Here is a 24,412-nt window from a genome sequence, read left to right on the forward strand (position 1 = left end):
GTATGTCCATTAGGGTGAACTTCTAACAACCTATTTTATGATGTTATAAGGTGAGCCCTGCAGATCGCTTCTCCTTGAACCTTATCCAAATACTCTGTCACAGCAGGAACCTACAAGGTGCAGCTGCTGAGCTGCTGTCCTGGCAGGTCTCCCCTTCCAGTGAAGAAATAGCAGGGAATCAAGTTGCCACTAGTTTCATTGTTCCCTGTCAGTATGGTTTTGATGTCTTGGGCCTGGGTGGGGTCTGGATTTGGTAGTGGTGGGTTTAAATCTCCACAGGACTATAGAAGATGCTGCCTAATGATGGTGCCAGTCCTCCGGGGCATAGGGAACTGGAGCATCCTGGCCTGCATCTCCACTACCTCCTGCAGAATACCCACTGGCTAGGCAGCCTCTAAGCTCCCTCTATCCCCATAGCTTCATTGTTCAGTGGGCCCGGCACTGTCAATATTAAGCCTGGCTAATGTGATCTAGAGGCAGCTGGAGCAGCCCCGATTATTACCATGACACAGGCGACCGAGGGGTGTAATATCATTAAAAATAAATCAGGTGGTGTGGAGATTTGCTGTAGCAGGCGGGGGACTTTGAATGACATTAGGTAGAAGTGCCATAATTTCATTAGTCAATTGGGGCAGCTCAGAGGATCTGTTGAAACATTTCCTTTAAGTTGAAGTAATTGAATCTGCTTTCACAACAATCAACACAAAGTGGAAAATAAAGAAACCGCTGATGGTAGTGTTTTTTTTTTTATTTAGAAAATTAATTTCATAAGTATACACAGACACCTGCAAAACACAAAAGGACAATATTTCAATTTGCTAATTACAGCATATATGGTTGATAATCTATTTCAAAGCAGATGTATAGGGTATTCTCAGAGTTATTAGCCTCTTGCGGTGGATTATTGTTGGAAATGATGAGGAAAACGTGAAGCCCTGGTAATCTTCTTAAACTATTTGACGCTGAGCTGTCTGCTCGGCAGACTCATCAGCAATCAGCTGGCAAGTGAATGGTCTGCATCCTGAAAGCATTAATAGGATTAACGCTGAAAAATAAACTAATGGATATAAAAAAAATGTGAATTTAAAAAAATCAGAATATTTCCCTTATTTATATTTTCTCTTGTTTTATTTTGATAATGGGCTGATAATTTTGTTCCTTCGTACCCTAGTTTTGCATGTTCGATCGGCTATTATAAAGCACCAGAAGTGCCGTTGGGCGCACAGCAAGGGTCTTATGTCGCTATTGTTTAGACGCACTGGACACATAAATGATGATTTCAAGGCCCATTGAGCGTGCGATGGATTGTCCCCAAATGTGACTGACTAGCGGAGAGCAAAAACTGTTGGATGAGCGCAAAGAGCGAAACCAGAAGTTGTAAAACATTTCGACACTGACAGCTGAAAGTTCGATAATTTATTATAAAAACTTCACTCATAAAGGTCCATTAAAACGCGTGAGCGGATGTATTGTATTCATTCATCATCATTTAAGGGCAAATGTTTAATGGGGTCGAGTACGTATGGTGCTGTGGTGCAATTGTGACATCTAGTGAAATATTTTGAGAGCGCCTCACGGCTGATGGGTTTGTTCAGTGATTCCCAATGTATGGATTGCGCTCTACTGGTGGGCCGTGAAGGTACTGCAGGGCAGCCGCAGGAGGTCGTTCACATCGGGTTTACTTATTTGTTTCTCAACTGAAATTCTTAATTCTCTCAAGATTGAAATTTAAATTTGAATAGATAGTAGTGTATTACGATAAAAGGCCACATCTTTTACATTTTTATGCAACTTTATTCCGTGGGAAAAACTTATAGAATAATGTGCACTTAAATGTGGTGAATCAAATAATAATCATTTGGTTTAATTGTATAAGTAAAATTTTGGGGGGTTGGTTCCAAAAATCAAATCCTAAAATCTTTTTCAAATCAGCTTCCGTAATTTTTTTAAAATGACAATGAAATAGTTTCATTTTAAGAAGAAACTGAACTAATGAAACCACAGATCTCGTTTTGATCCTAAACACACTCATATCTTGTTATTTAGGGGGGGGGGAACTTAATCTGAAAACAAAGCTGTTGACTGAAAATAAGCCTCAACCAGTAAATCATCAGCAGATGATTAATTGATGAAAACACAGAAAACACAAAGGAAATAAATTAAAACATTTCTGCTTGTGTGATGATCAGAGCTGTGATTGAAGGGTTGTCTTGACTACTGAACATTGTCGCATTTGAAACTGGACCATGGTGGTCTGAGGTTTGATGATGGCTTGCTATAACACTTTACTATAGAGGCTTACACATACAGTAGTGCATGTAATATCATAGGAGTTAGAACCACAACATCAGAATGTAAAAATAAAGCTACTTCTAGCTGATTCTTTGTCACAAGGGGAAGCAAGTTGTATGTTGCATGTTTGATTTAGGAGTGCTTTTAGATATTCTTTAATGTTATTTTATAGGCAGAGTCTGCACTAGAAAACTGTTTTTGGACACGAGACAAGGTATTTACACTTAAAAATAGATACAACTAAGTGAATATTATTGTGAATTAACCCCAAATGTATATTAAAATAAAAAGATAGAATAAATTTAGCAACCTCGAGTGATCCGTAGCATAAAATTAGAATGAATGTTACAATCTTGGGCAGCACAGCGGTACAGTGATACAGCCAGAAGGTGACCTGCCAGCTGGGGCCTTTCTTTGTAAAGTTTACATCTTCTCGCTGTACCTGCGTGAATTTCCTGCAGGAACTCCAGAATCCAAAGACAATGCTGTGGCTGTGAATGTGTGTGTCTTCCTGTGCTGGACCCGTGATACACTGGTGATCTGTCTGGTGTACAGCCTGTCTGGGAGATACTTCAGTACCCCTACAGCCCAATCAATGACTATTCATAGTACCTTATGCACTTGTCAGAATTCACTGAACTATGCATATTCTAGACTCTTGGTTCAGGAAATGTAAGCTTTTTAATGCTTTGTATCTGTTTCTAGGCATTTATAGCACAAACTAGCACCCAATCCTCTCTCTCTTCTCTCCCTCTCACACACACACACTCTTCTGACCCAAATAAATGAAGTCAGAGGAGGATGGTGATTTCTATATTTGGCCCTTCTTTATTTTACACCCTCACTTTCATCTCCACTCCTCCTACGCTTTGCTTCACTAATTCACCTCTGCCTCATCCACCTGCCAGTCCCTGAGCATCATCAGCATCATAAATCTGATCTCCTCCCCCCTCTCCTCGACAGGATGCACCCAACTTACTTCATAGCTTGAAATTTTTTCTCTCAGCGCCATACTGGCTGCTAGTGCAGAGATCTGACACTGAGTGTAACTCTACCAGGACATCAGGAATGTCTCCAAAAAGAGAACCCTCCATTAAGAAGTCTCCCTCATCAGTGACCCAACCCAGACTCGGTCCTCCGTATCCCTGCATGCCTTCAGCTCCTGCAACTCCAAAACCGGAGCAAAAGCCTAGGATGCTCCGTCCCTCTGATTCACCTTTTGATCCCAGTACTTTGGAGGTGAGTGGGTCGTCTGCAGTACATATTTTTGTAACAGAGCTTATGTGGGGCATTCATAAAGTATCACTATAGCAATGGCAGTCATATCTAGCCAGTCTAGTTTTACACCCAGTATGTCATTAATGCCTCTTAGAAAACAGATTAAAGCTCAGTGAGAGATACATAATAGTGGTCTCTTATGAAATTTATTCCAAATAATATCTCTAATTATTTGCAAAGTAGCTTCTTTTAATTGTGCAGCTAATTAAAAAGACCAAGAGAGAATCTAAGTTAATCAAAGAAATGGGACAGTAACAGCAGCACTGGTTGTCAGTCAGTGAGTGGCCCCCTTAGAGACAGTTTCCTGTCACAGCATGTGCTATTTCTGCCATCAGAAGGATAATTCAAATTCGTTGCCTGTATCTCAAAACCCACACAAGAGTGATTTCTACAAAAAGAAAGTTAAGACCACTGAAATTCAAAGTGAGCAAACTCTTATTTTCTTTCTAGATAAAGTAATGAGATTAAAACAAAAGAATAGACCTTCTCATACTTCTCTGATGTTTTGCAGTTATTGTATCCAAAGATCTTTAAACATTTACTTCTTAGCTTACCCTCAAAAGCTAAAGAAGGCAATAAGTTCTTCTGTCAAAAGATCATGAGATCATTTAGAAAGTGACATTATTTTACTTTGCATTAATTTCATTGTTCACAATTATCTGCATCCACTATTCTGGCACAGTGGCATACACTCACTGAGCACTTTATTGATTTATTATTTGCTAATGTGTAATCAGCAAGCACATGGCAGCAACTAAAGGCATTTAGGCTTATAGACATCGTCAGCACAACCTGCTGAATTTCAAGGTGATTAGTATTAGTATATAGACTTTTAATGTGCTTTGAGGCAATAGGATGGCAAGACTGGTTGTTACCCAAACCTTTGTTACAACCGAGGCACGTAGAACAGCATCTCTGAATGCAAAAGCAATGGAACCCTGACGTAGATCACCACAGCAGCAGAAGACCGCACCGAGGGCCACTCCTACCAGAGAAGAACAGGGAACTGAGGTTACCATTCACACAGGCTCACCAACATGGGATAACACAAGATTGGAAAAACTACACCTGGTATGATGAGTCTTGATTTCTGCCTCAACATTTGAACAGTAAGGGTCAGAATAACGTGAAAGCACTGATCCGTCCTGCTTTGTAGCAACAGTTCAGGCTGGTGGTGGTGGTGGTATAATGGTGTGGGGGATATTTTCTTGGCAATCTGGATCCCACAGCCTACCTGAGTATACAGATGATCATGCCTTTATTTAGGTTATCCATCTTCTGATGGCTGATTCCAACAGAATAACACACTATATCACAAAGCTCAGAACATCTCAGACAGTGATGACATGACATGGCAGTGAGTTTGCTGCACTCAAATGGCCTCCACTGTCACCAGATATCATTCTAACAGAGTACCTTTGGTAAGTAGCAAAATGGAAAATTTGCATCATGGATGTGAAGCTGATAAATTTCCAGCAAATGCCTGCTGACGTGTCAAAATGAGGAATGTTTCCAGCACATTTCTGAATTTATGTCACAAAGAATTAAGGCTGCTCTGAAGAAAAAGGAGGGTCTAACCCAGGACTTGTAAGATGTATCAAATAAAGCGGCCAGTGAGTGTATACCAGCTGCAGTGTGTGTTTAACACTACACTTTAACTGTCAGCTGTAAAATACCCAGCCACCAGTTGTGTCCTTCTGGCATTACAAGATTAATGTTAAAAAGGTTTGCATGTGTTAAACAAATATAAACCAGTATTGCAGCAGGATGTTTGAATACTTTTGAATGTCATTGCTTTATGGGGATTTTAGTCCTTTCAGGGGCGCGCTGATATAAAAACCTCAGTGGATATAGGAATTTAGTTAACCTCGACCACTTGTTAAAAACATTTGAATCAAAATCATGGGCTTGTAATGTTAAAAGGTTAAAAGCAGGAATAGGCAATCATTCTTAATGTAAAAAATGTATTTATATGTGCAGTAATATAGCTTAGCTTGGTTTGTGCCCCAGCTTTTGCTGCCATCCTCATATGCTTTAAGTGTTGCCACTGCATGCACTGTTTTATAGAGTGAGACTGCCCCATTTAGCTGGTGAGGATATGTGGGCCATGTTAAGTTACCCACTTCACAGACATGACAAGAAGCCGGGCCGCCATCTAGGAAATAAAAAAAGGTCTTTGGCCTATAAAGTGATATGACATCAGTCCATGATCTTACTGATCTTACTATACTCAAAAAATCCATCTTTCCTGGATGGCCAGACACCCACAACACTAATGCAGGTCCCTTAGCTCAATCACGCAAGTGTTTTTTGTTATATAACATCCTTAAAATAATTTCTTTTAAAAGGGGTCTAGTGGCTCATTGATTAATGATCGACTTAAATAATTAACTCCTTTAAGTTTAATCTCAGTCAAAAATTCATTTCCAATTCTATGCTCATGCAAGATGTTGATCCTGTAAAAATTTGCAGAGTAGATAGCTGAAACAAGGTTTGTCCAACTTCACAGTGCATGCGGGGCAGAGGGCTTGCCACAAAATATGGCTTGAAGAAAATGTGGCTTAAACACAGCCTGCAAACCCAGCAGCAGACATGATTACATCATCACATCATCACAATAGCATCATTCTTCCTAATCTGAAAAACAAATAAAAAAAAAAATCTATATTTTAATTAATGGACATTTGTGAATAACGTTACCATAACCATAAAGGAAAGGACAGGCCGACCATCATAATCCACTTTTAGCCTAAAATCAGGTTTAAGGCCTAAGCCGTTTATTCCATTTACTTGTCACCTTAATCATAAAACGAAGGCTCCATATCCATGTATTGTAAATCACATACCATACCTTCAGCTTTGTTTCTATATATGGAGCGCGGCAGCTGCCGAGACGTCAGTTCCTGCGTCCTGTGCGTGATGACGTACGCCTGCTTGGTTTTTCTCACCCCACCTTCCACTCGACCCGTCACATTCTTTGGTTTGCCGTCGTCTCGGACACACCTTAGCCGACACAGCCATGGTGGGTTTTTTCCCCTCATTCACATCTTAGCATTACCGCAGTTGTTATGCAGTTAGATATTATTTTCAGTCTTTTAACAAAATGGCCGAACTTTGCAGAGATGTTAAGATGAACTTGAATATCCGAATTGGACCGCTGGGCGCAAGCGGAAGTGCAACTTTAGATAAGCTAGCACTAGCTTGAATGGCGGATAAAGTTAACAATTATACGACTTGTCGACTAATGTAATGACTGGGTTTAGGTTAAGCATTAGTGAATGTGGTAACGGTGGGGAATGCTATCTGCAAGTTCAGGCAATCTAAATAACTGTAAAGTATTTCACAGATCCTTTGATGTAAACGCGAGCGAGCTTTGCACAGCTTTAAGGAACCATTTTCATGTAGCCTAATTTCTTTTTAAACAGTCTGACTTCTCAGAAGATCAAATCCTCGGTGAGTCTTGCTTTTGTGTTGTGGCATGTCCATCGTATTTCTCCTGTTTGGTGTTCTTTCACTCGTGCTTTTTCCAGATGACACTTTGCCCTGTACCTCCACTATCATCCTGCTCTAAGTCCTCCGTCCGCCACAGCAGCAGTAGCAGTCGTGGCCTTAGACCTAAGTTTTCCTTCTGTTTCTCCTTTTTTATATTTTCGTACTGTTTCATCACTTTTTTTCCCACTTGCAACTGCTTGTCCTTTTCCAGATTGAATTTAACCTGGATCAGATTCATGGTAAGTCATTGTAAAGGGAACGCCTTACACTAAACTGATGGCCATCTCGGAGTGTTTTAGGGTGTGATCTGCATGTCGGTTGTGGAGCCAAGTCTGTCGTAAATGTGTACGATAGCCGCTTTGCACTGGTGTTTGGTACGTCAAAGTCAGCCATAGTTGCACATAATGTTGTACTACTCACCGGCCTTGATGTGTGTTGCAGTTTTATTTTGGTTTATTTTATTTTGAAAGAAGTTTTGAAAAGCCAATCATGGCCAGAGTCCATATTTGCTCTCACAAGTCTTGTTCTGTTAGAGCGCAGGCTTTCCCGCTTTTGTCAGTGTACCATAAACTTTGCCTGCTATCTTCCAAATAGCTCATCTCCACTCTGCCCATTTTTGGTGCTGGATAAAGTGGTGGATGGGTTTTGTCTTAGGGCTGGTTTGTTTAATCATAGCTGACATAATAGGCCAGAGCTGCTCTCACTCTCCTCCTCCTTCTCTCCACTCCTCTAATAACCAAATATGGTGCTGGGAAAAGTGCTCGCAGGCGAGAAAGGAAGAGAGACATTCCTCAGAACGGGGGAAAAAAACTCCACAACAGTGCCTACGCCTTTTTTTTGTTTGTTTGTTTTGGGGGGGGGACTTTTTTTTCCTATAACATTAGAAACTGCCTGCTGTTGTGTAATCATGCTCCGTGTCTCCCTGATTGCTGGAGCTTAGGCAAGCATTTATTTCACTGTTTGACACTAGAATGGCTGATTTTAGATCATTGACAGTTGACAAAGCTGACTCCACTTGAGCAGCAACAGAGATGCTCAATACTTTTTAATGTAAAGGCTTAAGAAGGTTTAGATGCCTCAGAGGTTTATTAACTATTCATTAGTAGTATACAATATTAATATGTGGAGTTGCCAAACAGTGATGGTGTTAAATGAAGCTCCTCCGATCATTGGCAAGAAAATGCTACCTCCAAGACTATTGTGCTTGGCCTTTTGTGTCTGATCAAAGCTAAAAGGGTGTCCAAAAATTATTAGCGGTTGTTAGAGGTGATGCTAGATCAGCATGAAGCTTAACTGAAACTGTTATTCGATTAACATTTTTGCAGCGGTTGGCTGAATTGAGTTTTTGTTGCATTTGTTTTCTAGTAAAATTACTAAGCACGTCACTGCCTGTTAGAGAGATTTGCCTGCTTTTGATGCCTTGTATTAATACAGGTTTGAGTCTTTTTAACCTTTGTTTACGAATGAACACAACTTGTGAAATAGTTTAGGTGGGAAATGCACAAACCCTTAACATGCAGGCATTAACTGCAGTAAATCGACTGTAACTGTAGTAAAGAGTTTTTGAGGAAGTGATGGTTGCAGTATCATCAGATGGTGTGCAGATAGTGTTTTGTTTTTTTGTTGTTTGTTTGTTTGTTTTTTTAACTCTGCACCACACTTTACCAAAGATTCATTTGTGTAAAGTGTAAGTTTTCGCAATATGATCAGCTATCTTAGCGAGACTGGCTAACATTTTCATGCGTTGAGTGTCATACAAAAGCTGGGCAGGTTTGTCAGTTCGGTACTTTGCATCCTGTCTGTTTTGCCAGATAACTTGTAAGTTTATAATTTAGTCTTAATCAGGATCTTTCTTTAGTCTGCTTGTTCTCTTGTTCTTTTCCAATCCATTGCTTTTCCGCTTTCATTTCCAGTTCATTTCCTATCTCTTTATCATTTCTGCTCATACTCATGAACATCTCGTCTTAAATAATTCATGTTCATACTTTAATTTATCACGTGTCTGTGTGTCCTGCAGAGTTTAAGGAGGCATTCCTGCTGTTCGACAGGACAGGAGATGGGAAGATCAGCTACAGCCAGTGTGGAGATGTCATGCGGGCCCTGGGGCAAAATCCGGTTAACGCCGAGGTGCTCAAAGTCCTGGGCAACCCCAAGTCTGAGGGTGAGGGAACAAGATTGAACGTACTGGGTGTTACATACAGCAGTGACAAAAGGGAATCTTCTCTGACACAGGCCTGCCTTATTTATTTTTACTTTTCTGCAGAGATGAACACCAAAATGCTCGACTTCGAGCAGTTCCTGCCCATGTTCCAGGCCATTGCTAAGAATAAAGATCAGGGGACGATGGAGGATTTCGTGGAGGGACTCCGTGTCTTTGACAAGGAGGGCAACGGCACAGTAATGGGAGCAGAACTACGTCATGTCCTCACCACGTTAGGCAAGCTATATTGTTATCATTTCTTAATAGCTATTCAAATGGAAATGTTGGACTCTGTTGGGATCACACTACTTACATTGATTTCAAGTTCCAGAAGCGTATTGTTCCTGAAATTGATATCCAAATTGATATCCAGGGAATTGCAAATGTATTTTTATCTTTCCAACATTTTAATTTGTAAGTTTTAAATTACTTCTGTTATGTTCCATTTATCAGGTGAGAAAATGACAGAGGAGGAAGTAGAGACGCTCTTGGCAGGACACGAAGATGCAAATGGGTGCATCAATTACGAAGGTGAGAGCTGATGATATAAAAGGTCAAGATGGGATGCTGGCTACAATTAAGCTAATGCAACAGGATGTCATCATCTCAACTCATCTCAAAATTCATGCATGGCATTGTGTGTAGGCTATGCTGACTTCAGTTATTGTGCATTTTCTGAAAAGTCAATTGAATGTAGCTTAAAGTTATGTATGTGTGAGTTTGGCGTCCATTTCACTGAGCCTTTTGAAAGGGGTAAAAGTAAAGTGTCACATAGACATAAATGTGCTATTAAACATATCAAGTGTTCATATGGATCTGAAGCAATGCAAACGTTCCTGTGCTTCAGCGTAAACGTAACCCTGCAAAATTCCTTCCTGTGACCCTTCAGGGGGCTCCGTATCATTCATGTTGGCGTCTTCTAATACCTGTTCTTACCTCTTCTGTTTAATGGACTTCTGTAAGAGGCTCTGTTTAAATGTCAGCGTCTGACAGTGTGTTAATGTTCTTCTTCCACAGCGTTTGTTCGTCACATCATGTCAGGCTGAGGGCCGGTACGGGCATTGTATACCATTGGATAGCACCTCCAGGCTTTCCTGCTTTTAGTTTCCAGATAATCCAGCTGCATTAGGCCATCCTAACGCTAGTCAGCTTTAGTTGCACTGTTTCTATTGGTAAATTGGGACAGTGCGCTGTTGCTAAGTAGATTTGACCCATAGATGTATGTGGGAAAGCCTGGTGGTCTTCCTCGTTTCTACTTGAGGCTCTGACCCATGTGTAGCCTCCTGCTCTTCTGTCCCTCTCTCTCCTGCAGCCCTCTGTCTTGGCCCCTGGCCTGCAGCATGGCCCTCTGCATGTGTCTATGACTCCCCCCTATATTTATGGGGATATGGTGGACACACAGGGAAGAGACTGGTCTCATTCAGGAAAAGCCCGGTGGCCATGAAGCGAAGGCATTCGAACTGACTGGTGTGGTGGTGTGGTTATGTTGCAGCTCTTCTAATCTCGTTTGCATGTCACTGGTGCTATTAAACAGGCCTTTACTATACTGGTGTCAGAGGTACTGGTCTTTTCACAGATGCAACACACATATAAGATGTACCTTTTCAGATAGTCATGTTTTACATTTTTAGATGGTATAGTCACCAGCTTTGGGAGAGTGGACCAGTCCCTTTTTCTACTAACAAGAGAATCGCAATGAGTCGCTCCTGTGCTGACTGTTTCTTTCCTCTGTATTACTGGAAACTGAATTTGTAGCTGGCCGTCTCTCAACTGGACTGTAGCTCCCTTGACCTTCTTCGCTTTTCTCTTCTTCTCAGCTAGAGGAAAGCATACAACGAGGATGGCTTCTCTAACCAGCTCTTTTTGGATCTTAGATTGCCAGTTGCTTTGGCTCAATAGGAGGTTGAGGTGATTTCACCTCTTTCTCTCATCCCCGCCTCTTCAACCCTTCTTTTGCTCTGGGCGAGCAGAATGTGGAGAGATCTGCCTCCAAATGCAGCATCTCCCACCCAGGCTCAGCAAAGCCGGATGAGGAGGGGGCATTACCTCCACATGCTGTAATTGGAGGGGGTCTCTATAAAAACTGATACCATGAAACTCACACTTCTCTTTTATTTCTCCTTTACAGAACTGGTCAGAATGGTTATGAGCGGGTGAAGACGAAGAGCAACCCACTGTTTTTCTTCTTTTTTTTTTTTTTTTCATGTACCCCCTTTTTCCATTTAGCTTCTTTCCATGAGTTATTACTCCATCTTTAATTTAAGAAGTGCCTTTACATTCCTCACAAAAGATCCAGGTTTTGCTTCCAGGCCTTTTCACCTGTGTGACCAACTTTTATTCATTTGGGTTTATATTACCTGCAGCAGCATTTCATCATGTAAGAAAACATAAATCATTATGCAATAACTTCTGATCATTATAATTTTTTTTAGATAAGACCTTTAAAATACATATACTGTCACCAACCTGCTGTGTCATTGGCTAAGACTTGCTACGGCTGAATAAAAGTGTTTCTGACTGTACGGTAAACCAGTGTATTTAAAGCCATACTAAGGCAGAAAAAAAGTTTTCTGTGTTTAGAATTCAAACAGATTTTGTTGCTGCATTTAAATAAATGTTTTCTGAGAACCCATGTGGTTGTTTTGTTTGATTTAGTATGATACAGTGAAAGATATTTTGCTGTATTGATTTTCTTTATTTGTGGGGGGGGGGTTTCTGCTGACACAAGAGGGCAGTATTACTGCTGATATCTGTCTTGCTTGAGCCTTCAGTGCAGAAAGCTGCTCTATTCTGCTCCCTTATTCACATGGGGGCACCACAGCGTATAGCTGCACACATTCGATTTTGATTTTTACACCAGATGCCCTTCCTGGTGCAATCCCCAAGGGATTTTGCATCCCAGAATCAAACCAATGATCTTTCACTTCTTAAGCAAATGTGTAAACAACTACACTTGCATTGGTTGACTGTCAGAATTTACAGTTTATACCAAAGACATGCCTTCAAAAGCCCTTTTTGCTGACTTGAGCCAAATTAGAATTATTGTACAGGAGTTTGTTTCCGGTGACACTAGTTTCTAATGTAGGATCTCATCTGTTTGCAGCAGCTGTTTAGAAGCATTAAAAGTTTTGTTTTTTATATTTCTTCTGGCCATGCTGTAAATTTTCAGAGAAATGAGGAAATGACAAAGCACAGACATGAGCAGTAGAGGGCTGTTTGGTGGCTTCCTGACCTTTTCTTCACTTTCCTCACAAGCAGCCACAACTATTTCCCCTCATTAGGCACTACAGCTATTGGAGTGTGGAGCTCGTGTGTGTGGGGTAAGGTTCAGGAGGGTGTCATAGTCCAGTGCTGAATAGGTTGTCCACTAATTACTCGGTGTGTGTGTATGTGTGTGGTCGATGGAAGTCAAGGCTATTGATTATTTTAATCCTCCTATTTGTGAGTCTGTGATCCTCGTGGCTCTGCATTCGACAGGGGAATCACTAATGGGCCTCAGCACAGCCTGTCTCAGACCTCTCCCCGTCCAATTAACTTTCAACTGGAATCTGCCAGGAGAGAGAGCCGGGGGCTGGGCCCAGGCGCGGTGCGGCTACATCCTCCTTTTTCTGCTCAGGAGCAACAGATTCACCAAATCCTTTACGTCTAGACTGTCTTCAGCTCTCTACTGTAATTAGATACTTCACTTTCAGCCAGTGATCTAAGAAAAATTCAAGATGCGTTCTCTTCAACATGGAGATGATGTCTCCTTCTTACTGGTTTAAAAAGTGATGCAGTGCCTACTCTAAAAAGCTACTGGTCCTGAATGTGGGGAAATTATTCACAGAAAGCAAGATTTGGGAATTTGTGTGCAAACTTTATTTTTACAGCACATTTGGGCCTTCTTGTGAACTTTAAAAACATTTTGTGCAATGCACCAATAATTATGCATCATCTGAAATATTGCCCACCTTTTTTAATCTTGATCATTTCATGTGTAATATCAGACTTTATTGATTATTAATAAACATAAAGGTGGTTAGTAGTTTGCACAGATTTTTGTGGTGAAATTAAAAGCTACTGATCCACTTAGATAACTTTTAAAAAAGCCCTGGAATCCCAATTACTTTAATTCTTTATGTGATTAAAAAGAGATCGCATATTCTTTTTAATATGATTTTGGTGCTTGTAGGTAAGAAAAAACACCAGGGCTGAGATTTTCAGTCTTTCAATCAATAGACAGAAAATTCCAAAACTAATCACTCGAGTAATTTCTGAGGCAAAAATGCACTAGTTCCAGCTTTTCAAATTTGAGCGTGCATTGCTGCTGGACAAAAATAAGACATGAAATGATGCGTCTTTAGGAAATTTCGATGGGTTTCAATGTTTTTTTTCTTGGGTTGAGAATATAAACAGTAATGAAAATAACCGTGAGTTTGATTTATCAAATATTTGAGGTGAATGAGTGAGGGAACTTGGTAAACATGTTTACAATAGCATTGTACCTTAATTATAAATAATGTGTCCTGATATTTCATGATAGTCTCACATAAAGAGACCAAAGGGTATAAGTGTGTGGGACTGGCATTGCTTATTTTGCATGGACTCAAATATTGTTTGCATAATAAAATTATTATCTTCCTTACAGGGACAAAAATCTAGTGTCCAAAATGTGAATAATTAAGTTTTACACTTAAAGGTTAAGGTTTGGGTTAGGTGAGGAACAGAGTGTCTGTGTGAGAGAGTGAGATTTGGAGGGAGGAAGGGAAAGAGAGAACGAAAGAGCCGAGTATGACATCCATAAAATCACTGAGCTGCAAGAAGTAAATTCAGATTTCAGCCAATATTTGCAAAGAAAACAGTTGTATATTTTCGTTAATGGTGAGCTTTGTGTCAAAAGCATAATAGATAATTGTCAAGACCAGTTTGGATTGTTTGCACAGCTGATTCTACATTTAAATGTATACATTACCTGCACGTAGTGGAGCCTTTTATAAGCTGAGGTCAATATTGTCAAATATTTGTTTGTGTCTTAGTGTCTTAACATATATTGGAAATCCACACTGAAGCAGGCTGCCGTTTCGATTTTGACTATAGGTCCACGGAGTCATGTCATCTACTCAATTCAAGTCAGTCCAGCTGGTCAATTCAAATAAAAATAAAAAGGTCGTGTGCGTGTTTATGAGTGTAGGTGCCTATATTTAGCACTGACCTTCACCATGCCAAAACAACATGCAAGAACACAGAAAGTGTAGGTATAGATATTTTTAATAGCAACTGTCAACTCAAACGTTTCAATATACTTCATAGCCCATCCCAAAATGACTCTTTTACATATGGTGATTCTTTGACAAGGTATCTCAGACATGGCAGTGTAATTCTAGTAAGGTGTGAAATGCACAACATTTAATGAAAATAAAACACTGGACTTGTCAATGTTTCACCTCCCCAGTATCTTACATGATTTATATATCCACTCACACATATTAACATGCCCACGTACTCACATACACGCACGTGCTCTCAAACACACACAATATAATGCACTTGGCAATTAAAATTTCAGTACACAAAAGTGCCATCGATGAAATGCATTGTGATATGTTTCCTTGCAATGTTCAGATGCTTTGTTTTGTCCTGCCAAGTGACATTCGGCGCCATAGTCAAAAGAGAAGAGAGGAGTCAAACATCTGTTTATTCAAATGGCCTCGCTTTAATCAGTATCGTCCCAATGCTCGCTGAATCACAACAGGGATTTAATTCATTTCAATTGGTGTAATTCACTTTGAAGCTTAGAGGAAAGTATTTTACAATGATGAGTTGCAAAATGTATGCAGGCCATTCAAACAGATTGTTGGAAAGCGGAGCAGAAATGTGTAAATAAATACTGTGCAGGTAAAGATTGCGACACGTTTGTCTCAGCTTTGTTAATTAATGGCACCCTTAACACCATCATTGCAGCACGACAGCCAGACTTAAGCTCTTTCATTTATTCTAGTTTGCACAATGTCATTTAATATATAATACATTACAATTCTTTAGATGTTTTAGAGCCACAATGTAGAATTTGAATTTGCACCTATATTGTACATATTCTGAAATTCATATTTGTATTCAAAGGGCACCAATAAAGGACTATTGGCACAGATTGACCTTATTCCATTTTTCTCTGATTTTCATTTATTCCTTTGTTGTACGCTGCAATTTCAAAATGTCTTTATGCAGATATGTATGAGTGTGTGTGTGCTTGCTTGTATTCATCTATGTGCATATTTTTGTGTGTGCACTGCATTTCTGTGTTTGTGCATCAATTTGCATATGTATATGTCTGTGTAAGTGTCAGTGTGTCTATATATATGTTGGTGTTTTGTTTTATTTATTTTTATTGTTCGCACTCTGCGGGGATTAAATTCAGTCTGGGTAGATGAGGAAGCCGGAGAAGGTGCTGTACTTATTTGTGTTTCCTCCGTGGACCTTCCCTCCGTCCAGCTGCACACACACCTCATCACCTACGTCCAAATGCAGGATCACACTGTTGGAGGCATAGTCGTAATTCTGATCAGCATCCTGAGCAATGGCGCTTGCTCTTACCTGTCACCGACAGAGGACATACACATTGACAATTAGAACACGGACAAAACTGCACAAACAACTGCCTCATAGTCAGCGAGAGCTCCTTGTAGCAAAAAGTGTCATGCATCAGTCTCCACATTCATCACATTATGCTTATTTTTAAAACTGTATTCTTTAAAAAATATTCATTTATTTTAGGTTGGGTTGTAACTCATTATTACAGCCTATACCTCAGAGTTATGGTTGTGACATAACCTCCATCAATGATGCTGCTTAAACACATGGATGGGACACTGACCTGTAACCTCAGAGGTGAACACAGCTACTATGTCTTTTATTGATCAGCTGCTCGTGGGACTTGAGGGCAAAATGCTGGGTGATGGAGAGCTGCATGGTGGTGGAGACAAGCGGACTCACTGGAGACAACGTTTTGTCTATGGGGAAAGTGGTTCAGCCGAGAAACAGCATCACTATCCACATCATCTATTGACCTGTTGCTTATGATGCTGGACCAGCTCAATATGCATGATATTGAGTGGCTATGCTTAAGCTAGACAGTTTCACATTTGCATGCTGTGCTTGAGTTTGGTATTATTGAGCAGGCAGCAGTGGATCTTTACTTGTTTGTTAACACATTTAATTGGATTTGCTGTGTGTGGACAAATACACATGCCTAGATTGAGTTACTGCTGTACAAGAAATAGGATTTGTATTAAGTGTGTTATTTAAACTTGCATATACATGTAAGGGGGGCAGATAGTAAGTATATACCTTGCAATATGAATAATCTTCAGGCAATCCAGAGTTTAATTTAAACAATATTAAAGCGGTTTCAGTGTTTAAAAATGCACAGAACATCAGCACTCCTTAAAAAAATAAAATAAAAAAGAAAGAAAGCCCTCTAAGTAGGATGTATCAATAATTCTGTTGTAGCGCCTCCAATCATCAGACACATGTCAGCCATCAGTGGCCTTATGTCTGGCTCAGTGTCCATCTACGGTGGGAGCACTCAATCTATGTCAGCAGCCAGACAAGCCACGCACATATCCATGACAGCCACAGAATATGATCTGCAACTCAACTACCATCATGTCATTCCCGTCACCGGTGCCTCTTTCTCCCCAATGAGCATGCATCAATTCGAAAACAGTCAATCGCAGAGCAACACGGCTCGAATTACTGTAACTGAAAAAATATGCTTGTTTCCCACTGCACCAATCTGTTTTTCCCTTAACTGAACATGCTGTTAACCATCTGTCCAGCCTGGAGTTGGATTGTATTGCGGGAATAATATCTGTAGGTGGTCCTAAATGAGACGATACTGCATGTTGGTGACCAGTTGTTAAGCATGGCCCTGTCCGTTCTAAACCAGATTGATTAAGGAGCTGAGAAGTCAGTCTCTGAGGGCTCGCAGCATAAAAGACACTCAGTAAAACTAACCACAGCTATTGTTAGGCTACTCCAACAGTCTTGTTTCATTACATTAGATGCCCTGATGGAATACAGGTATATTCTCCAGTCCACCAGGGAATGCTTCATATATAGTATGTAGTTTATTGGGGGATTTTTACATTAAGATAACCTTAAAAAGACTTTTATCTGAATAGCTTTTTCTCACTGTTTTAGATCTATTCATATTTCTTAGCATGTGTTATTTAAAAAAGATGCATTTCAACACTTTGTTTCTTTTCATTTAATTCCTTTCATTTAAGCAGCTAGCCTGCTCCTATAATGTTTGCATTTTCCTAAATCTGTGAAAGATTATCTCAAAAAGACCTAATAACCAACCAACTGCATGCTTCTCGTAAAGCTAACTGAGTCTTACATTCTTTAAATCATTATCTGTCCATGTTAGTGCTATCTTCTCTATATTCAAAGCAATATCAACAAAAGCAACTTTTCTCACATGTATTTTTCATCATCACCAGTTGACTCACATTTAAATGCCTAAAAAGAAAAACATTTACATCATTTAGAAAATGGATATTAGGCATTTAGCAAATAACAAATACAATTTTTGTTAAGATTTGACCCGTACTTTTTTTCTAATTTTGGAGACCCTTGTGCTAACCAGCCTGACCAATTAGTTTAATTAAACATTAGTTGTAATTTACCCTTTCTTAGACCCTCAGAAGACCATCTCTCAAACAACAAAACCAATACACTGTCATCTATAAAGGTTATATTGTTCTGCTTGACATGTGTAGTGACAGCCAATAAAACATTTGCATCACTGGCTGCTTCTGACAGTGATGCTGTTGTTGTGACTTCCTATTGATACCAGGGATATGTCATCCAGCTCATTATTTTGGCCAAACAGTGTCATGGAAAGCGATGCGGGGAGCTCTGTTCATCCCTCAGGCCATCTCATATTCTAACGACTTTTATAAAAATAAATTTAAATCTATAAATAAGAATAGCATTGATCACTCAGCAAATCTAATTTAAATAGTATATGACATTATGTGAATAGATACTTCAGCTTGTGTTTCTGTGCTTGAAGGAATAATACAACCCATCCAGTGATGCAGATACCAGACAGAGAGGCATGAGGGAGACGTGGTGGGATTAGGGCAGGAAGCCGGCAGAAGAGATGGATACGGCTGGAGGACACAAACTGATCCTTGTGAAGCAGGCAGCATACAGTGCTGATCCTGGAGTTGGAAGGGTTGTGAGCCGTGAGGCAGGGGCCCCCGGGGCTTGCCTGTGGCTGTCTCTGTCTCCGCCTAGCCCTTTCATTATAGGGCCTCCAGTAAACACGCCTGGGAGCTGAGGGCCACGGGCGAGAAAGAAGGAGGGGGGGTGTAAGGAGCAGCTGCAGTGTCATTTTCTATACAAGTGGAGCCGCAGCACAAAAGACAGGCAAGGATAGACAAAATGAAGGGAGAGTGGAGAAAAACAAGGACCAGAGAGTTGAGGAAGGGGGGCCTAGAGTAACAGACTGATCAAGCGAGGCTATTTTGTGAGACCAGGGAGATGTGGGGGTATATGAAGTCTTGTTTTTATCTGTGGTGCTTTGCTCCACTGGTAATAAAACTGACAGGATTCATTCACTGTGATATACTGACCTCTTAGAGCGGAGACAATAGAAAAGTAGCTGTTAAACTTACCTAAGGGACTCCTGCACATGGCAGGGGTGTTGGGGTGGGGGGCACGATGTTGTGGAAATAGATTATTTATTGAATAGGTTTTCCCTCTCCTCTGGGAGCCCAGGGATTACATGGCGACAAGCGACTTAAGCACCGAACCGTGCCTTAGCTTGCTGTTACCTGCCATTCTGCATTGTAGCCAGTGGTCTGTGGCACCTGTGTGCACTGTGACTTCTTTTAATTATTGTGTTTAATCAGGAGCATATAAGCAGATTTTAAACAAAAATCAGAATTCAGACAGCAAATCTTACTGTGTATCAATGGCTTTCCCTCTTCGCCTCCTTCTGTGGGAGTTAATTCAGGTACCGGTCATTACAGCAAGTGATGACATTTTAACATTACTGTGTGAGATAACTTGACCTTTAACTGAGCTATTAAAAGAGCCCGTGTAAGATGAAAATACAAGGGAGAGATAAAATGAGAGTCGAAGCGGTGTCTATTTGTCTACATTGCATATTGCAGCAAGAAAGTTTAATACATAGATATGTACAGAGTGGAGTGTTATAGAATTGTAAATGTGTAGGTGAGCAGCTCGCATATCAGTTAATGAGGGGAAAGGAGAGACATTCAGTGGTGTATTATCATCCTTCACAGCATAAAGCATGCCAACATTAGCAGGGTCTGTACTAATAGCATTTGTTACCAATCTAGAATATTAACTAGAATTTAACTCTTATATTATAGGCAGTGATTTGACGAAGGAGGGATTCAACCCATTTATAAGAGCGCTGTCAACAATGAGAAGGGCTTGTTGACAGTCTTCTGCAGAGCAAGGCTGGATGCATTGAATCGTTAAGTATCTTAATGATATAATAGATATCTAGCATATTTACCAATTTTTATTTCTTGTGTTCAGTGCAAATAATATAAAGGGCAGTTAATCAGCTGGGCAAGAAAAGTGTTAATCAAAATTTCACGTCGTACTTTAGAATTAAACTCTAAGTCGATTACAAACATGGAAGCAGCTGAAGTGTGACCTCCCTCCTTCAATCACAAATCCCTTGGCTCTGAAACGGTGTCATGCTGCAATGATTTGTGAAAGTTAGATTGAGGTGTGTGCAGGTAGGCTTTACAGGGAGGGGATTTATTGAAGGTAATAGGTATTGGATCTATAGGAATCCCATGGAAGCCTCGCCCCAGTCAGCGCATCCTCCTGAGATCATGTCACATGACACACTCGGAGACTCCATGCAGCATGCTAGTTTTAAACATTATCAGTTGAGATAAAAGTGAAGCTATACAACTCGAATGTTTCCAGAAGGCATTTATTGGCATTCTGAATTAATTAATGCACTCATCTTACAGTGTCTCTAACAAGCATTACATTTGCTCAACTAGTGCATAAACAGAGCTCGCAAGACCTGTTTTTCTCTCTCTCGCTCGCTCTCTCTTTCTCTAGTCGACCTTGATCACTTGTCAAGTCGAGACGTGTTGAGTGGGAGTCCATTGGTCATCATGCCTGATCTCATCCTGGCCTTCACCACCAGCCTCCCAGATGCATCGTCTACCAGCCCACTGTCTCCATACCTCCATTAAGTCATCTATCTTCCTCTGCTCCACCCCTGATCTTGCCATCAACTCACTTGTCTTGTTTTGCTCTCCCTTTTCAGAGTCTTTAAATGGACGTCTCAGCATGTCCCTGCCATGTCCGGTCTCTCGTGTTTCATTCATTCTTGCTGAATCTTTCTGAGATTATTCTCCTGGCCTGGCTGCCGCAACACAACATATAAGGTTATAAATGACCTTACCTGTTAGATAGGTAACAACACAAGTTGAAAGGCAAATTTGTGGCAATGGCAATTCGATCGACTAAAAAACAGAAAAAAAAGAAGAAGAAAAAAAGCAGCAGGCAGAGAAAAATATCCAATAAAGCTTCAGCACCTACGGCAATGGTAAAACAGGCTGTTTGATTCTATAGCCAGGAATGCAACCTGTCAAACACAGTGCCCTTTTAGTAAACCCTAGCCACTGACTGGCCTCAGGCACAATACCCGCCTGCCTCAGGGCTTCAATAACTCCAAACATGATCAGGCATTCTGCAGAATTTCATTTACACTCCATTTCCATCTACAGGCAGCTCTGTTTGGGTAGATCCCTGTTAGGTGAGTGCTCTATTTAACAGAACTGTTTAAAGAGGCCAGCTCACGGGTGTCAAATGGACCTGGGTGAGGTTAAATAATTGAGTTGAGTGAAAAGATAATTAATGGAGAATCAATGAACAAGCTGGGAAGGGGTTAGGAGAGGAAAGTATAGCGGGTGTTCAGGGGATCTCATCTAAGATGTATAAATTATTTAGCAGTCTAAAATGACTTGAATGACAATATGGAGCATTAGGCAGACAGCCTTAAACACATATTCACCTTTGTGGTCTCAGGCATATATAACAGTGCATCAAATATCAAACATTGGGTGATGAATTATTTTAAACAATTAATTTTGCATCTTCAAAACCAAGTTTTAATCATCCTACTTTAGCACAGCTGCAATGATAAAGTAAACTGTACGCATGAACCAGCACTAAGCCATGTTGACCGACAGTCCTTGATACACTACATGTCTAGAGAGTAAGTTCAGAGCAGAGTGCATTTGCATTCAGAGTCCTTGATGAATGAATGAATGCGTAAAAAGAAACTTGAAGAATGTTTCTTGAATTTGGAGTTCTCTGATAAAATCCCTGTGATTTATCCCACCTCTCCTCTCCCCTCCCCCCGTCAGCCCCTCTGTCTTTAATTAGTGTCTGGGGAATGAAAGAGGGGATGAGTGGACTGTCAATTTTACATTCATTATTTATTTAGCTGAGGTGTAAACTGGCTGGTCCACATTCTGACAGACATTTCTCTTGTGCTCTTTTGCACTTCTGTTTAGGCGATAATCAAGTTCTGTGTATGATACTTACTAATTAGACTGTTCCTTTCGGCAGCAGCGGCTGCATTCTGCCACTTGTCATTTAGCCACAGTACATGTGGGAATGCAAATACCTGTAGCCGCAGTTTTAGACTGTATAGCATGAATTCGCCTTAATGAGGAGAAAGATTGCCGTTTCATTCTTTGGCTGTCATGTTGCCACCTGCTAAGTGGAATGTGCTCTGAATCTGAAGAGCTCAATGTTACAGAGGTGAATATGAGTCAATGGTAAGACGGGATGGTCAGCAGTAAATAAAAAATAAATAAATCTGCTGCATGGTCATGTGTGTGCATACATACAAATACATACTTATACATTCTCTATTTCAGCGTCTTCATGCATGCGCATCCTCACACACACACGCACACACTTGTACTCACCAGTCCGTTCTTCTTCAGGTCTGCCCACATGCTCGTCCCGTCACCACCTCTCATTAGAACATGGTAGGTGAAGAAATAGATGCCAGGCAGTGGGCAGGTGAATTTGCCGGTGCTCGGCTCATAGTAGTTACCAACATTTGTCACCACATCATCAAACTTCAGTATTTCATTGCCTTCGTGTTGCTTTCGTAGCCCTGCGTAAAAGGCAATTTTGGGAGTGTAGAGTGAGGGAGAATAGCCACCAGGGCCTGGACCTTGGGGACCCTGTGGCCCTGGTTTTCCTGGCTCTCCAGGGGGTCCACGTTCTCCTGGAGGCCCAGGGATCCCTGGAGGCCCTCGAAGCCCAGACTTTATCTTCTTTCCAGAGTAATCCTGGGGGGGTGGAGACGCAGCTGTCAGCTCTTGGCCTGGCTGAGACGTGGTGTAGGGATCACATACCATCCTGCAGCTTCCAAGCATTTCATAATGGCTCCCTGCATTTCCAGCATTCCCTCCTTTGGTTGTGTGGACCAGCAAGGGAATGGCAACCAAGAGTATTAGAACCATTGCTACACCTACAGCAGCTCCAATGACGCGTTTCCTGCGGCTGAGCCGTGAAGCGGCCAGCGTCAGGAAGTCCTCTTCCCCCTTGGCTGGAATAGTGCCGGCCAGGATGAAGCCTCTCAGAGAACCAGTATGATTTGCAAAAGAGACGAGGAGGACTTGGGGGGGTGTGGGGAAACAGCGTATCACTAGAGCAACTATGAATGAGAGGACAAAATGGCAGAGAGCCACGAAGGAAACAACCAAGGGAGAAAATCCAAGAGAAAATTTAAATGTCCAGGGTTCAAAATATTATGACTATATGACTGAAATAATACAAACTTCACACGCCACAGTTTTTAGAGAAGTAAGCACAAGAATCTCGATGTCTCAGATTTGTGGTGACATGGTACAAAAAACACAATTTAATTGATTAAGTCTGCTTTGCCTTTTTCTGACTTCTCCTGGAGTCCTAGAGTTCTGTTCAATTTTCAGCATCAAGCAGAAACGGTAGTTGGCAGTGAGATGGTGATTGTGAAACCAGAGCTTAATTACAAGTATGCTGAAATGAGAGCTGGTGCCAAATTCATCTCACTGAAGAGGGAGTAGAGGTTTGTTTGTTTTGTTGGATGAAGAATAATCTACAGTTTGTGTTTTTAGTTTTTGTTTTTTTCACTGAAAAATCTTCTTTTAAGTCCTCCCTCCAAAGCAGAAGATTTCACTTCATGTGTATATCTCACTTAATGCCATGGCTGAAAGTTTAAAAAAAAAGTTCATCAAAGATCTCTGGCTGACACAATCATCCTATGACCTCCAACTTTTATCTGTTCACATTAAAAAGATGTTTTTCAGGAAACCAAAAGCGATTTTGTTGACTTGGGCGTGCTTTTCAAACGTTCCTCTTCTGGCTATAGCTGGATCTAAAAAGGATGGTAAAAAGAGCAGAGACACTCAGTAACTGATTTGGTCTGACTTATTACACACATGTACACAATTTAAATGAAGCACAGCATTAAAAGAAAAAAAGTAAAACAATGAAATTAAAATAAAGTGATGGAATTAAAATGTTCAGTTTAAAATAAATATAGGACTCATTTTTGTAGAAATATGCCAAACATATATACATATTTTTACAGGTGATTATTTATTCATGCAAAATATCTGCAGCGAGTCTGTGGTTAAAAGTAAATTGCTAAATAAAACTGAAAAATTATAAACTCACCATCGGCTCTTTATAATCCCTTAATTTCTGAAGGACAAAATCTGTGTGACTCAGTGTACTTCACGCGTCCCATCAAATGACTAAAGGACTTTGGACCGCTACCGTGCCAAATGGAGAGCTGGAGAGCCGACGGGCGCGCAGGAAATGCCAAGAAAGTGAGTTTCTCGATCAGAGCGTAATCCCCTCCTTTCTTTCCAGGTAGAAAAAAAGTCTAAACGATATAAACTTCGGAGGAATTTAAACCTTGCAAATATTTGCTTGAACACTTTTTTTTTACGCAATTCCAAATGAAAGCGCACGCCGGTCTGACGCTCTTATCCAGAGGGTCTGTCCACTGTATCGCCTTTCGCAGCGCTTGGTCCATGGGCAGTCCTAGTCTACACCTGTTAGATTTCTCTCTCTCTCTCTCTCTCTCCCCCC

At 40.7% G+C, this 24,412-nt stretch overlaps 2 protein-coding genes across 5 annotated transcripts; one reads left to right on the plus strand and one right to left on the minus strand.

Moving 5' to 3' along the window:
- The first annotated feature begins 3,345 nt into the window (after positions 1-3,345).
- Positions 3,346-11,894, plus strand: zgc:153867 (uncharacterized protein LOC337226 homolog). Of its 4 annotated transcripts, none has more exons than XM_005914775.3 (7): positions 3,346-3,531; positions 7,274-7,301; positions 9,080-9,223; positions 9,326-9,499; positions 9,716-9,793; positions 10,280-10,314; positions 11,391-11,894. In XM_005914775.3, exons 1-6 carry the CDS (start codon positions 3,361-3,363, stop codon positions 10,306-10,308), a joined length of 624 nt encoding a protein of 207 aa, XP_005914837.1. In that variant the 5' UTR covers positions 3,346-3,360; the 3' UTR covers positions 10,309-10,314; positions 11,391-11,894. The 4 variants fall into 4 exon arrangements, with proteins under 4 accessions (XP_005914837.1, XP_005914836.1, XP_005914840.1 ...); XM_005914778.3 differs by lacking the exons at positions 3,346-3,531; positions 7,274-7,301 and adding exons at positions 6,474-6,592; positions 6,996-7,023; XM_005914774.2 differs by lacking the exon at positions 10,280-10,314.
- Positions 11,895-12,458: 564 nt separating this feature from the next.
- c1ql4a (complement component 1, q subcomponent-like 4) lies at positions 12,459-23,081 on the minus strand. The gene is made up of 2 exons (XM_005914779.2): positions 22,249-23,081; positions 12,459-15,832 (listed from the first exon to the last, which is right to left on the minus strand). The coding sequence occupies exons 1-2, from the start codon at positions 22,792-22,794 to the stop codon at positions 15,653-15,655; spliced, it is 726 nt and encodes a 241-aa protein (XP_005914841.1). The 5' UTR covers positions 22,795-23,081; the 3' UTR covers positions 12,459-15,652.
- Between the last annotated feature and the right edge of the window lie 1,331 nt (positions 23,082-24,412).

Source organism: Haplochromis burtoni, unplaced genomic scaffold, assembly GCF_018398535.1.
Source record: "Haplochromis burtoni strain Fernald_Lab_line unplaced genomic scaffold, NCSU_Asbu1 Contig_9, whole genome shotgun sequence".
Lineage (NCBI taxonomy): Eukaryota > Metazoa > Chordata > Actinopteri > Cichliformes > Cichlidae > Haplochromis > Haplochromis burtoni.

What these genes read in the sequence shown, in the direction of transcription:
- c1ql4a (XM_005914779.2), bottom strand. Translation starts at nt 22,794, where the DNA reads ATGGTTCTAATACTCTTGGTTGCCATTCCCTTGCTGGTCCACACAACC. An exon ending in ACCTGAAGAAGAACGGACTG is followed by an intron (nt 15,833 to 22,248) that starts GTGAGTACAAGT and finishes TGTCGGTGACAG; the next exon opens with GTAAGAGCAAGCGCCATTGC.
- zgc:153867 (XM_005914775.3), top strand. Translation starts at nt 3,361, where the DNA reads ATGTCTCCAAAAAGAGAACCCTCCATTAAGAAGTCTCCCTCATCAGTG. An exon ending in TTGATCCCAGTACTTTGGAG is followed by an intron (nt 3,532 to 7,273) that starts GTGAGTGGGTCG and finishes GTCCTTTTCCAG; the next exon opens with ATTGAATTTAACCTGGATCA. An exon ending in GGGCAACCCCAAGTCTGAGG is followed by an intron (nt 9,224 to 9,325) that starts GTGAGGGAACAA and finishes ACTTTTCTGCAG; the next exon opens with AGATGAACACCAAAATGCTC.